We start from the raw sequence: 15,205 nt of genomic DNA on the forward strand, positions 1-15,205 counted from the left end.
AAGCATCATACGTCACGTAAGTTGAATTTCCTTTTCCATTAAAATTAATTATCCCAACAGCTTATTACACGTTAATGATAACAATGAACTAATCAAAATAACTCATCCGTAAGCATCACACTTTTATTGTGATTCGATTGCAGAGGGACGGTAGCGTTAAGCGTTTACATAGGAATTGCCCTAAAGATATTATACAGATAGCAATTAAACACAAACAACTCTCAAATATAAACTAAGTGAAATGTGATTCGTCATATATATACTTACATATGAGTACTTACCTGATATTATGTCCTAATAGATTTTCTTTCAACGAGTGTATAAGTAGTACCAGAATATGATATAAATATCATGATTATTTTTTGTTATTGTACTCTGAATATTTATATTTTCAGCCAAGATAAATTTTATTTCTCTATCTACCCTAACAATTGTAATGTGGGGTTGATGCAATCAATTTCGTTGATCATTTCTTGGAACGCGTGAGAAATTTCCGAGATTTTTTCATTGTATAAAACAAATAATAAAACATTGGGAAAATTTCGTAACGAATATTTTAAAATTCTATACTGTGTAGTAGTTAACCAAAAGTTGTAAATGAGTTATCGATTGTTTTTCACAAACGTTTTAACTACAATTGAGTCGGAATAATTTTTCACACATTGAAAATCTGATTGTCTATTCTTGCTTTTAGGTTTGAAAAGCTAGCGAATACCAACGCTAAATGATAGTTATAGTTAAAGACATTTTGTAAACAGCTACAAATGAAAGTTTGGATATTAAACCGCAAAAGAAAGTATTTTTCGTCATAATGCTTTATGTTGGACGATAATATAATTTTTATTTTTACAGATCAAAGAACCTCGGCGGTATTTCAATCAATGACCTCTCCATGGACGATTTCCGTGGTCTCTGCACCGGTGACAAGTACCCCATCCTGAGGGCTGCCAAATACCGTCTCTAAATACTATTATTTATAGATATAGTTATCACTTATCTCGTAGATTGTATAATTACTCCTATGTCCAATGGGAACCATTAGTAAGGTTACTTGTTTACAATTTTGAATTATAAAGAAGTTATTTAAACGATTAATTCTGATGCAATAGAACATTAAACAATTTATACTAAAATATTTAAGTTGTTTTATTTTCCACATCATGGGATGAAATACACATTGCGAAAAGCGGGTGCCCTAGTTGCACTGCCTATCAAATACGGACAAAAAGGTTTGATACGTGTTTGTTTTATTAATTGAAAATGTTGGCTTGATTCAGTGGCTGTTTTATTGGACGGAGAGGTCATCTGTCCCGTGATTAAAAGTCGCGCAACATTGTAGGTATTTCTATTGCGATTTATAAGATAGTGGACCCCTTGAGGTCATCGATGATAAGCAACACTTTCAACGTGGCCATGGTCGTATTCCCAGGAAAAGTATAAATATACGAATGCATTTAAAACAATGGCTTCCTAAGTATGTTCTGTACCGCTAGTAGGAATTTAAGTGTATTCCTATGGAGTAGGTTTACGCGTTTCCTATAGTTGTTTGACAATGTCATACTTTAAAAAATAAATTTGTGCTGCCGTTTCCGACACATTTTAAGTTTATAATAATATATAAATTCATCATCATCATCATCATCATCATCATCATTAGCCACAAGATGTCGTATAATATCAGCCCTGTATTATATACTGTCCCACTGTTGGGCACGGTCCTCGTCTACTACTAAGAGGACTTAGGCCACTACGCTGGTCTAGTGTGGATTGGTAGACTTCATTCATCCCCAAAATTGCTATATAAGAACTTCTGAGGTTTGCAGGTTTTCCTTGATTGTTAAAGTAAGCAATAATTCAAAAGAATACGCATATAATTCTATTTTCCAAAGGCAGATGTGAGTGCTCTTGGGATTTGAACCTGCTGACATTCGTCTCGGCAGTCTGTCCCCGACCCATTTAGGCTATCGCCGCTTGCATTTTTAAGTTTATCATTACATAATTTACTATTTAAAGTTTCCATGCGACCAACATTCATGCCTCAGAACAATAACTAAAGCCGTGGTCTGTGGTTCATGCCGTATGTTAGTAGCTAATACGCTCACAGGGCGCTTTTAAATTTCATAAAAAAACTATAAAATGCGTAAATTCGTGCGGGTACTGATCTTGTTTATATTCGAGCATCCTGTATCTAATTTGCATATTTCTCTGAGATATTTTATTTTTGGATATCTACCTATGCGATATTCTTTGGAATGTGAAGCATAGAGAAATCATAATTACTTATAATTGTATTTGATGATCTTTGATATGAAGTATGTCAAATGTCCTCAGACAAATTTCCATAATCTTTATTCTTGCTTTCTTCTCTTTGTTGTCAATAGTTACATATGCGGTTAATATTATTGTCATCCGTATATTTGATTTCACCATGATAAAGCGCCAGATAAACCTATTACATAAGAAATCATTTAATTTATTCTTGTCAAATATTGTATTTGCTCACACGAAGACATGTCCGCGACAAGACAAACCAACGTATGCGCCGGCTCCGACGGAACGTCTGCTCTAAAGAAACCAGATTTTTAAACGCGCGGAAAAATCAGCCCCATGCCGTTTCGGCTTTATACCTAATGAGTGGTTCCAATTCTTCTACCCCAAGACTGGTGTAACAGGCCCATACTTATTTGGCATTGCACTTATCAACTATTTATTGAGTAAAGAGAAATATATACTTGAACATGAGTATTACAGTGGTCTATCAATAGCTTTAATTTTGTATTTAGCCACGACAAGACTTGGTCCTGCATTTGGCGCTAGCCTTGATGCACAAGTGGAAGAAGTACATGCTGCATTAGAGAAAACAAGACAGGATGAAATAGACATGTATGAAAATATTATAAAATCTTCGAAGGAAGCTCAATGGAGAGCAGAAGGGCAGAAATTATTAATTGATGCAAAGAAAGAGTGTATACAAATTCAGTTGGAAGCAGCGTATCGTGCACGAGTAATGGAAGTGTATTATACGCTTAAGGGAAAGATGGATTATCATGCGAAGAAATACATCATCGAGACGTGTAGAACAGACAGTTCTTGTTGACTGGGTTATGGAAAATGTCTATAAATCTATACCTGCTGAGTATCGAAAGCAGTCGCTGCAAGCGATACAACGTTTGGCTTCCGCTCCGCCCTTGAAGGGGAGATATTCTTAAAATATCGACTAGGTACATTGGTAGGGCCAAGCTTTTCTCCCTGATTGTTAAAATGCTTATTTCCAATGTTATATTATATTTGAAAAATAAATATTATGGGCAATAAAATACACGTTATTTGAAAAACATTTTCTTATCATGTTCGCTGTACCCTTTACAGTATTTTTATATTTTCAAATAATATGTTTCGACGTGAAAGGCATAGTTGCACAACAAATACGTGGTGAGTTAAATTTAGGTTTATATGGGCTGCTACAAGTTAGGTGTTAAGTATTACGTTATGTAAATATAATGTATTTTACACTACATTGCAGAAATAAATTATAAGTAATTTAATTAGTCTATCCTCTTTCAGGGTTAATATATATTTATGTCGGAAGCATTGCAATTCTATTCGTACATGTTCATTATTGAGATGGTTACAATAGTAGCGATTGACATAGGGGACAATAGAAAACAATTGTTACGTGCCGCTATCTAGCCGATGACATCGGGCGTTTCCGGAAGTATTCGGCTGCGCGGGCAGGCTGGCAGAAGAAGATATGTCACGCGGCGACTATTCGATTATTATTCTCTCTGGCTGGACGTTGTCAAAGAATGTCTAAAAATTGTATTCTGTAATTATTTTGCTAATATAATGTTTACTGTAAAAGAGCGTTTTACATTCAGAAGTGGGATTATACAAATGATAATTTGAAGTTACATTGAATTCGAATGTGAAGAGAACTATCGGAATAAATCTGTGATGAATCATTGAATGCCAAATTAAAATTTCAGATTCTCAGATTTTTAGTTACCATGGCAACGTCTACGTCTGTTGAAGTAAATATGTTGGGAATGCATATGGAATTGATGTCTGCACATTAGTACGATTAAAGACATTCATAACAAAAACTTCTTTATGCCTGCTGCTTGGCTCACTGGAGAGGGTGTTTTCTTAGAAACTAAATCATTGGAGACAGGAATGACTGGAGTCATGTGAAGTCAAATTAGTGGCGCAACACTTCAGGCTGACAATGCGAACGTGCGTAACTGTTTATTTTATTTAATCTGATCTGTCTGTGGCCGTGAGCCTTTTGATAATATTCTATCTGCAGCCGTGACCATTTTGATCATATTCTGTCTGTAGCAATGACCATTCTGGTCATATTCTGTCTGTAACCATGAGCATTCTGATCATATTTTGTCTGTAATCATGAGCATTCTGATCATATTCTGTCTGTAGCCATGAGCATTCTGGTCATATTCTGTCTGTGACCATGAACATATTCTGTCATTCATTGTCTGTGATAAAAGAATGTCTAAAATTGTATTCTGTAATTATTTTGCTAATATAATGTTTACTGTAAAAAGAGCGTTTTACACAATAGCCTAAATAGATACAATAGGTATTATTGCTCGTAATTACCGCTGTCGAGTTTGTCTTATGCAGATGCACGTCTTGCTTCCAGACAACATAAGCGATTACGACTGGAGTGTGTGGTGCAAATTTCAGCCTAATGGTTTCGATTGTACCGACGGGGAGCCTTTGCAACCGAAGTACTGCAAGCATTTATTTATCTTTGTTATGGTTAAAGCCACGAATAATACATGATTCACTTCTGGCAACCAATGGAAGGGAAAACGCGTGAGGCTAAGGAATTATTTAAAAACGTTTCTTTAAATTTTTAATCCCTATGGCGTGCTATATTGTTTATTTACTGTGATGAGCCGCGAGCATTAATTCCTTAATTTACAATGCCTCAATAATAGGGCACCTATATCTAGTATTTCAGATTTTTTTTAACTTAATGCGCTATATGACGGTGGTTTATGGAACATTTGCTTTAAAAGCATTCGTAATCCTTTAAATATCCATCGCTTTGTCCATTGGGCTTATAAAATATGATATAAATTTTAGATTTTATTACGACGTAAAATGGAGGATTGTAAAACGTTTACATTTGGTCTGTGCGGTAAGAGCAAAAATCACTTCGAAACGAGAAATGAATGTCGCGACCGTTGTCAAGGTGAGTGAAAAATCAGGAATAACGATTTTCAGTTACAATCCTTTGTATATTTGCATTTAGTAGCTTTTAAGAATGATGTTGATCCTTGGATTTGGACCAAGAAATATTATGAAAATTATACCAAATAATATTATATTAACTACAGTTACCAATAATATAGAATTACTATTTTGAGTCCTTGAAAGTATTTGGAATATTACAAACGTAGGAATATGCCTCATTATCTGTTACGTATTAAAGTATATTACCAATTAGTTTGAAAGGTGTTTATGATCATTTTATTATATATTTTTTAAATTCCATAGTGTTAATCCAAAAATACATTTTCTTCGCATCGTTTCTCAGTATTAAAATACATATTGCAAACTTTAATGGTTGGCATTATCAATATTCTAAAAACTAAAGTAAAATCATTTAAAACTTGTTTAAAACTTTTGCGACACGTCATCAATATTGATGTGTATTTTAAGTTTTAAATCTAAAACTATAATTAACCAATTGACTTGAACATTGAAATTAAAGTATTTTTCGGATTGTATCGCGGTGCTAGTATTTTATTTTCTCGCGAGGTTTCGAAGTCTTTGCAGCCTTCATGGTCACGGGGACTGAGGTGTTGTTCATCCGTAAAGTCAAAGTTACAATATCTACCTACATTTTACAATTATACAACTTTTTTTTAAATTTTAGCTGTTGGTGGTCCGATCTACGCAGAATGAGCTCACAGTGTCTTGAAGTCTGGCAGCCGGTCTTTTGGGTTCCGATTTAATTAAATGTAGAACTGGATCCCAGGCTTGTGCAAGCTTCCAACCATCTTCCCTATTGAAATTAGGATGTTTTAATTTCAATAGCCTCGCGAATCATCCTAGGCAGGAATCGGTGTTCTTTGGCGAGGATTTGTGGCTTGTCTAGTCGCAGATAATGATTGGCGCCTCCTTCAGAGTGTTCAGCGACTACAGACTTCGTCGAGCGTCGTTGTTTCGACGTCAGCTATATGTTCTTTAAAAGAACATATAGCTGACCACCAACAACTAAAATTTAAAAATTTAAAAAGTTGTATAATTGTAAAATGTAGGTAGATATTGTAACTTTGACTTTACGGATGAACAACACCTCAGTCCCCCGTGACCATGAAGGCTGCAAAGTCTTCGAAACGTCGGGAGAAAATAAAATACTAGCAATAGAATCCGAAAATTAGTTTAATTTCAATGTCTAACATTCGCGTAAACATAAGAAATCATTATGCAATTGACTTGAACTTGACAAATTCTTTTGAGTTATTTGCTAAGCGCACGACATAGTTGTAATAATAGTAATATCAGCTCTGCATTATAATGTCCCACAGCTGGGCACAGGCCTCCCTCTACTTAAGAGAGGGATTAGACTTCAATAACCTCTCTTCAAAATTCCTATAGAGAACTTTTTAGGTATCCTCTCGATGTTTCCTTTCACCTTTAAAGCAAGCGTTTACGTACATACAAAGAAAACCCACTTAATTTTAGAAAAACTCTGAAGTTTGGGCTCTTGGGATTTGAATCTGCAGGCATTCGTCTCGAAAGTCCGTTCCATACCCAACTAGGCTATCCCGGCTTAACTTAACATAGCTTCTTGTTCATTATCTTCGATTTTCAGAAATTGGCCTACACGAAGCAAGAGCAAATGTTTCGGAAAAGATATATTGCCGTTATCAGCCGGACTTTGGAGACTGTAATAACTACCATCCGATGTAAGTTTTGATTTGGTAAATTTGTTTTTAGCACTCACTTCGGACATTATTTACACGACCTCATACATCTTTGAGGCCTAAAGGAGTATATATTAACGAGTTATGCACTGAGGAAGGTATTCATTGTCGTTTTGTAATGCAGCATCAACATCTTAAATGTAGAAAATAAGGTCTACAGCCGCTAGTATAAAGATATAATCACTTCGGCTGCGAATACTGAGTTTAGGTGAAGTAATCATTTTTGTCACTTCTGGTGCAAGAATGCCAATAACAGATAAAGTATTGGCATCGTCTTGGCCGTAAGCAGATTAGTTCTTAAGTTAATTATAATGTGGGTACGTACCATACCTATATTATTTGAGAGGCGCGATTTAAGGTTCCATGGTACATACTAGGATTACTAAGAATATATTAGGATTACAAAGAAAAAAATTGAGGCAGGGCTTCAAGGGCATTATGCAACGTTTGCAGAATAAAAATTCTATTTTTTTAATTTCTTCATTTTCAGGTTTTATTTTGACATAACGCAACGCTTCTGCAGAGGCTTCTCGTACAGCGGTTGCGGAGGCAACTTGAACAGATTTCCCAATGCTCAAATATGTACTGCCGTATGCGCAGGCGCAGTAGAGTATTATTAAATAATTTTGCTTTCTAAATGCTTTGTTGTTCTGCTCAAGTCCCTATTCAGTTTGAAGTTTTTGCCTTTCTTGCTAACGAAATATTAGTTTAAAAATTATAGGTATGTTATATAGGATGAAACCACTTTGCATTTAATATACTAAATATTAGTTGTGCCTGGTGCTTTAAACTACTGTCGATTTTGCAAGAAAAGATGCATTTCGGTTTTAGGCTTAGGTACTTATACTTGGCTGGGGGCCGTCCGCCCTTAGTGTACGTTGTGCACATCTCGCACATTGTGATGACCCCCGAGATGGACGGCAGCGTGGAAGGTAGGCCTCATGCTGCCGTTGACGCCGAGCGTCTTCGGTTACGCGGGGGCTTCTGAGCCCCCCATAGGAGACGGGCCGCAACAGGCACCGCGCAGGACGACTGCGGACGAAAACTTAAACATTTCAGTCAGAGGAAGCCCACAGTCGTCCCTAATGCGCCGAAGACGGCCACCGCGGAGTTTTAGTTGGTATGCCGTGCGTGTATATAGGTTAGGGACTCGGCCCGGCGGTCACGAAGGTCAAGATCAAATCCGGGTGGCTCAACGCCGGGCCGTAAGGCACGTTGACTAACATAACCGCTCAGTCGCCCCCCGAAGGCTCGGCGGTAGTCATAAGGCACTTTCTCCGCGAAACAAAAAAGGTACTTATACTTAATTTTAGGTAATATAACGTTTTTGCATATTATGAAAGAAGATCTTATAATTTATTTAGTTGTTTGTTTGTATAGATATGTTATAACTAAAATATTCGAGTAATTGTCTAGGCAATTATTTATGTTGCGCCTGCCACGCACAACGAGCAAAGTTTTCTATCTACGTCGTACCTATTACAAAAAATATAAAGCTATTTACAATCTTGCCACTTAAAATAAATGTCACAATATTGATCAACTTTATCATACGTATTATATTACTCTTTTATACTTGCCGATTAAGTTATAAAATTATAAAATTTTATTTGAAGATCGATTTCGTATAGTGACTCTCTGTAAAATATGCCGTGTTTATTTTGATAATTACAGGCTAACTGTGAAGTTTAACTAACTTCGCGGCTAGTCGCAAAGCTAGAACAAAGTCTAGTAATCAATAACTGCGGATAGAACCGCAAATGGATCGTAAACGAGGGTATTCAACAAAAATCCCGTCCTGTCTCGCATCCTCATTCGTTTCATTAATGGCCAGCTCGCACGTTTTCTAGCGTTGCGTCGGTTAACGTATCACCGGAGTGTCTGTTTAAATCTTTGCGGACTTTTTGTAAAACCGTTTTATTTTTTATTTAAAGATTTGTAAAACAATATATTTTCAAAAGAAAGACAAGAAAGTGGTGATGTTAGAGCAGCTTCCCCGGACTGAGGCCACCACACCAGGGTCGTGGAAGGTCTAAATTAATTTTTTTAAAAGGAATATAAACAATAAATATGGAATACGTATGATTGAATTATTGTGTCATTTATCTAAAAGCTATGAGTAACCCGAAAGCCTACCTTCTTGCCGACAAAATTTGTTACAAAATAAATATAAATTCAACTTACATCACAAAATTATCTTCAATATTTTCTTCGCAAACTAAATACTGGCTAAAGATAAAAGAAAGCACGGAAAGTCGATGAGAAACATCGATGCGTGTTGAAAGCATTTAGCGAACAAACAATTGAACCTCTTGCAAGTTTTTAATTTAAAACAACTTTAAATTTTTCTTTAATATTTTGTATGTGGATTGCTTTTATATTATTATGTATTATATTAACATAAACAACGGGGCGAACGGTCAATCAGGTCACATGACAGCCGTAGCAGGCGCCAGGTGAAGGACAGTATGGCGTCACCCGCCCTGTGGACTGAAGGCATTTGGAAAATCTTACTATTTCACCAGCACTAATTAATCATTCTGCGTGGGTGGCGTTGCGTTGTCGTTGACGCCGTGGGCATCCTTCAGTGAGCGGGAATCTCTCGGCCCTCACAATTGAAGACGTACCGCACCAGACGGCCTCGCGAAGGGCGGTAACGTAGTGCGAGTAGGCACTTCTCGCCAGAATAAATCGTAGCCGACCTTAATGCGTCGAGAAGGTCACTGCGGAGCTTTAGTTGGTATTGCCGTATACCAGGTCACAATTCCGGTGACCTTAGCATAATCATTAGTCGTTACTTCCAGGGCGGGCGATAATGGTAAAGTGTCCATATGCTTCGCAAAAATCAAAAAATAGTGTCGCTTGATCGTAAATGTAGTGGTAGGGTACCAGATAGGCTTTGCGTTTGAATGTCGTACTAGAATCTATAAATTATAACATATATGATCCAAAATAGATTGCTTTCGAGAATACAACGAGAAGCGTTTTTAGTCAGCTGATGTTCACTGGATATGACCGTCGATGTAATTCTGGTTACAATGGAAAATGAATTTAGGTGCAGGACATTATTTTAATCTACATTTTAGGATAGTCAGTATACATTCAATATAGTCAATGTCTAAGAAAGTAAACACCGCTTCTCATTTACGATTTTATACTATCGTCCGTGCGTTAGATAGAAGATTGTGTGTATATAAATTCTTATCGTGAAAAGATTTAAACAAGGTAATAGAAATATATTAAATAAAAGCAAAGTACTTGAGAACGTACAACGAATACAAACTCTGGCACTAACACCGTCACACGGTATACTACGACAGAATTCTTGCCTGAAATTATCGAGACCGTCGCCGCGATAATTTTGGTAGTTGTACAGAAACTTAATTTTCTCGTAGTGGTAGTATACGTTGAAGCTGCAACTACATTATTTTATGTTCTGTTTGAAGATTTTGAATGACCTATTTGCTGACATTGCTATTGAAAGCCCATTTATATATCTAGTTGGATTTCATACCAAAAAACCCTTTTGGACATGAGCCACTGTATTGTCTATTTTCACCAAATAACTATGTCTTATCGTTGTTGTGTTCTGGTTAGGTTAGGTAGTATATTTACTTTATAAGGCTGAGAATTACATATGAAAAGTAAACTGAGAAGATATATTTTAATGTCGACGGTGAAGAACGTAGTGCTCCGGCACGAAGTGTTGTAGTTAATAGTTTTGGAGGGCACTGCACTGTGAGCAGTTAACTCGTGTTATCATTTAAATACATAAACAAAATTAAATTGCACATTTTTTTAGTTAAGCGTATGTAGTATGCAAGTATTGTCGAAATTTTGTTAGAAAGTGTAATAATAGTATTTGGTTTAGTTTAGTGGGTTAATAGAAGGGGCAGTGACGAGACAATAGTCGTACGAAAATAGACTAGTAAAATAATATCAATGTCTATTTATTTAGATTGTATAATAAACAATCTCTATTGCAGTGGACACCATTTGTAGCGCTTTTAAAGAGACTAGTTTTTTTATTATTATGCCGGTTATTTATTTGATGTAACATTTTTGAATTGTCTTTCAAAAAGTTTTGTGTGTAGTAACGCCTTGTGTTTTTCACCGACTTATCAAACGTAATAATTTTATGCACAAGCTAGTATGAGTAACATCATCATAATTTTAGTTACTAATGACTGGGTAATTAGCATGTCGGTCAGCTGAAGTTTAATAATCGCTACCACCTACGACCGCCCACATTATGGACGAAATTTTGTTGCGTCCTCGTTCCTTAAAGGGAATTGTGTAAGGAAGATGGTTCGGGCTTAGAAAGTGATGTTTTATTGTTTTTATCTCAAGCAATAGCAGCAAAGCACTACGGTCGAGCCGGCTAACGTTGAGTAATCAAGAATTGTTAGAACTGCCTAATAATTGAGGATGTTTATCGTTCCTTAATAAAACGTGTTCGGGGCGTAAATGTACGTAATGAATATTACAATAATTGTAGCAATGTGGGTGTTTGTTATTATAGCTTTACCAATTCTGAAAGGCTGATCAGGGAGGTTAAGATTTATATCTTCCAGTTTGTATCCTGATTGATTTATTATATTAGAAACTTTTCACCTAGTGTCATATATATATGATTATCAGCATTTATTCCTATCCTATTCCAAATTGATTTGTTATGAACATCAGCATCGTTATTAAATTATGTTGTATTGATAAAGAGAAAAAAAACGTAGTGTACCTAATACCGCAATAACAGTGTTGAACAAATATTTTGTTTCGTCCTTCCTTAAGGACCTTGGTTAATGTTAATAAACTTCTAAGTCAACGAATTAACACTCATTGTATTGTTCAAAGAATATGGTCGGTTTGACTGACGCTTGTTTTAAGCAAGACCCGCAATTAAAACAATATTACTTGCCAGATTTTTAAGTAACGTTTAAATCGACTGCAAGAACGTTATGTTCCTTCGAGTAAAAACCACGAGCATGAAATGCGTGCCATTACCTCTCGTGTGCCTTTTAGGTCGACTACTTTGTTTTATCACCACGAGAACCCAAGAAATGAGCGTCATTAGTTCAAACGCCCCGACCTTAGACAAAAGCACATATACACACTATATACACTCTATCGAGCAGCAAATAAACTATTGTTCAGATATTGCAACCATTAACCCGAGCACTGTAATTTTATTACATGGATGTAACAAAGGACAACCTATCCGCCGTCCTTTAGGAATGGCCCATTAGTCCTGTAAACGCTATTACAAAACTTTGTTGTACTAACAGTTTAAATTCGTAGTTTATTGACTGCGTGAAATTAAATTTCGCCACCCTACCACGTTTTATGTATGTGCAAGATGCTATCAACATTACTGATTATAACGATTAATCGCTTATATTCTGTTTATTTGCTTGGTGTGGTCTAATCAGTGGTTATTAATAGGCGGAAACGTATCAGTGAAGAAATCCCCATTAAACTCGGTGAAAACATTTGAAATATCGTCCAGTCATAGTTCGTAATAAATTCTAACGAATTGGCCACAAATCGGCTATTTGTCTGGCATTTACAACGCGTGTCATTCGTCACGGGCAATGACAATCGACTTTCCGCAAGTGGGCCTATTCGGGCCGCGCGGTTGCGTATTTTATATTTCGTGACACCCAACAAAGGGAGACCGCAATCTTAAAAACCGTTGATCCCTACCGAGCTTTAATTTCAGCTGAAGTGAAATCGAGTGAAGTGTACATGCTTTCGCTCTTATTCCCTCGACCCTTCTTGCTGGTGAGCAAAAATATACGCTTTGAAAAGTTCATCTTGTACTCGGTAAAGTTTTAACCATGAATATTTAGGAATGTGCCTGTAAGAGCGCCTGGGAATAAGTTATATGACATACACAGTGTTGTTGGGATGTAATTACGTTATTAGAATTACTGAGGCACGCGGTAGAGTTTCCAGAGCATTAAAATTGCACAGAAATAGAAATATCCAGATAGGTTGGGATGCACTTTAAATGATAACACCTAATGGAATTAAAAGGGTAGATAAAACGTGGCGCGGAACTGTTTTTCTTAGAGAAGCTAGCATGGCGAGACGGAATTCAAAGATGGTAATGTGGTTTGGTGAAAATACAAGTATGAGGTCGGGAGGGCGGCAGTGGGCGGGGTGCGCGGGGACCGCATGTCTCACATTCCTTTGTTCGGAATGCCTCCCTTTCTTGTCGAAGTCTCGCGGCTATAGCAAAAACGTCCCGGGAGCGCAATTTATGCACGAACTTCTACTCACCGTTCTATAATCGCGCCTAACTAACGTAGGTACTTCATTATAAAGTACGAACAGCCGGCCGAATTTGTTTAGTCAGATGTTGCCTGACGGATCTTTTGATCCCCTTTTGTTCCGCGCCGAAATCTCAAATTGACGGCGAAAGCTCATATTTAATGAAGTTGTGTCTGCCTCCGACCCCATTACGTATAATGAAAAAGTTCAATAATATTATATTCCTTTTGGAATCCAGTTTGCTGCCAGTGATACAATTACTTTTATTTGCTTGTGTTTTATTGCCTTTATGAATAAATCTAATGTTGGATATATTTTAGAGAGTGAGAATAAAAGATGTGCATTGTGTCGTTCATGGCACCATCTTGTGTTTACTACATATTTACGGAAACAAAAAGCTCCGTTAAATCCGTTTCTTTCTCACAAACACTTCAGATAAAGCATGTACACACAGGGAAGGCTTTTAGGGGAGCGGCGCGAAAAGAAAAATACGTGATTACAGCTTTACTGCGTGGCCACGGTGACTTTGTGAGAAACCAACACATTTTCCCGCATCGCGTTGTGTGAGAAAGACATTGGTTATTTATGCATCGTCCGAAATTAAAGAAACAGCTTCAGTATCACGTTACCTTACAACCCTCGTGTCATTACATATTCTTTTGTAAATATAAAACGAAAATAAAATTTTCAAAATTACCCTCCGCAAAGGATAATTTAATGAAGAAATCTTGGGACGAAAACTTCGCTTTTACTTGGTCTGTATAGCTGAGCAGGTTGGGGTTTTGTTGCGAAATTCATTAGTGATTATGACACGATATAAACTCAGCCAATAGATAGTGACAAAACAGTAGCAGCAAAATAATGAAATATGGGCATTAGTATAACTCATATTAAAGTTTAAATTAAATATATATAACAATATGAAAAAAATACTAATTTACGTTGTTAATATCAATTTATTGAAGGGTACATGACATAGATAAAGCCGATTAAAGCATACTTAAATAATATAATGGACTTTAGTCTTTATTAATTTCTTGGTTTTTTTAGTTTCGACAAACCTTCGAAAAATATTTGCATTGATAATAATATTTTGTTTATTATAACAAGTTGTGGTATAAATAAGGACATTAGTGGGCCAAGACTGACAACGGGCCCTAGCTAGAAGAAGGTAGATACAGCGAACATTTGCCGGTACATTTTTATCTAAAATACGTTTTTCTTAGGTATACCTGATTATAAATGATAGCTTAATGCCCTATAAATCAGGACTGTCAGCTGTCTTGAAATAAACTAGAGATTCTGGCGACAATAACGCGCTTGTTCTGTTGATATCTGTTTGCTTTCGTCTCCAAGAGCTGTTAAGTAGAACATTCTGCGGTAAGCTAGCCCGTAATACTCAGTTAGCTGGAATTGTTCAAATAATATGTTATGCATTTGTTTTCATGCGGTATTTATTATGGAACGATTTACATTGGGAATTTTCAATCAATGAATTATTTTTGTAGCTGACTAGATTTTGCCTACGGCGCCACCCGTATGGAAAAGAATTTCTAGAATAAATATTTCCCAGGGATAATAACAGAAAACGAATTCAAAATTTGTTTAGTAGTTTTGAGATATGCGCGATCTAACAAACAAACAAATACAAACTCTTCAGTTTTATATATGAGTATACATGAGCTAACGAGTTAGGCAATAATTTCTATATTCAGCAACATATAATTCCACAGTAGCATATAAGTAGAGTATCTTTTAGGTACAAGTTCAAAACGTCTGCGCTGTGCCTTAATATTTTCCATTTAATGTTACTAATGGACTACAAAGGGGCGTCGGGTCGCTTAGATTCATCCATGTCAATAGACACATAATCGATTTAGCTATGGTACTTCAACTGCAGGATCGGGTGGACCGTTAACGCTTTATTTTCCAGCTGTAACCTAATATAAATGTATCGTATGTAGGTGATATTT

General features: G+C 36.3%; 1 protein-coding gene and 1 long non-coding RNA gene across 2 annotated transcripts; both read left to right on the plus strand.

Moving 5' to 3' along the window:
- The first annotated feature begins 3,279 nt into the window (after positions 1–3,279).
- LOC119192800 lies at positions 3,280–5,128 on the plus strand. Its single transcript, XR_005113752.1, has 3 exons — positions 3,280–3,432; positions 4,661–4,748; positions 5,110–5,128. It is a non-coding gene; the product is annotated as an uncharacterized LOC119192800 (long non-coding RNA).
- LOC119192799 (kunitz-type serine protease inhibitor homolog delta-dendrotoxin-like) lies at positions 5,128–7,597 on the plus strand. The gene is made up of 3 exons (XM_037446564.1): positions 5,128–5,218; positions 6,848–6,941; positions 7,450–7,597. Exons 1-3 carry the CDS (start codon positions 5,128–5,130, stop codon positions 7,577–7,579), a joined length of 315 nt encoding a protein of 104 aa, XP_037302461.1. The 3' UTR covers positions 7,580–7,597.
- The last annotated feature ends 7,608 nt before the right edge of the window (positions 7,598–15,205 follow it).

Source organism: Manduca sexta, unplaced genomic scaffold (assembly GCF_014839805.1).
Source record: "Manduca sexta isolate Smith_Timp_Sample1 unplaced genomic scaffold, JHU_Msex_v1.0 HiC_scaffold_3197, whole genome shotgun sequence".
Taxonomy (NCBI): domain Eukaryota; kingdom Metazoa; phylum Arthropoda; class Insecta; order Lepidoptera; family Sphingidae; genus Manduca; species Manduca sexta.

Coding starts and splice junctions, on each gene's coding strand:
- LOC119192799 (XM_037446564.1), top strand. CDS start 5,128: ATGGAGGATTGTAAAACGTTTACATTTGGTCTGTGCGGTAAGAGCAAA. Junction 5,219..6,847: donor ATGTCGCGACCGTTGTCAAG/GTGAGTGAAAAA, acceptor TTCGATTTTCAG/AAATTGGCCTACACGAAGCA. Junction 6,942..7,449: donor TGTAATAACTACCATCCGAT/GTAAGTTTTGAT, acceptor CTTCATTTTCAG/GTTTTATTTTGACATAACGC.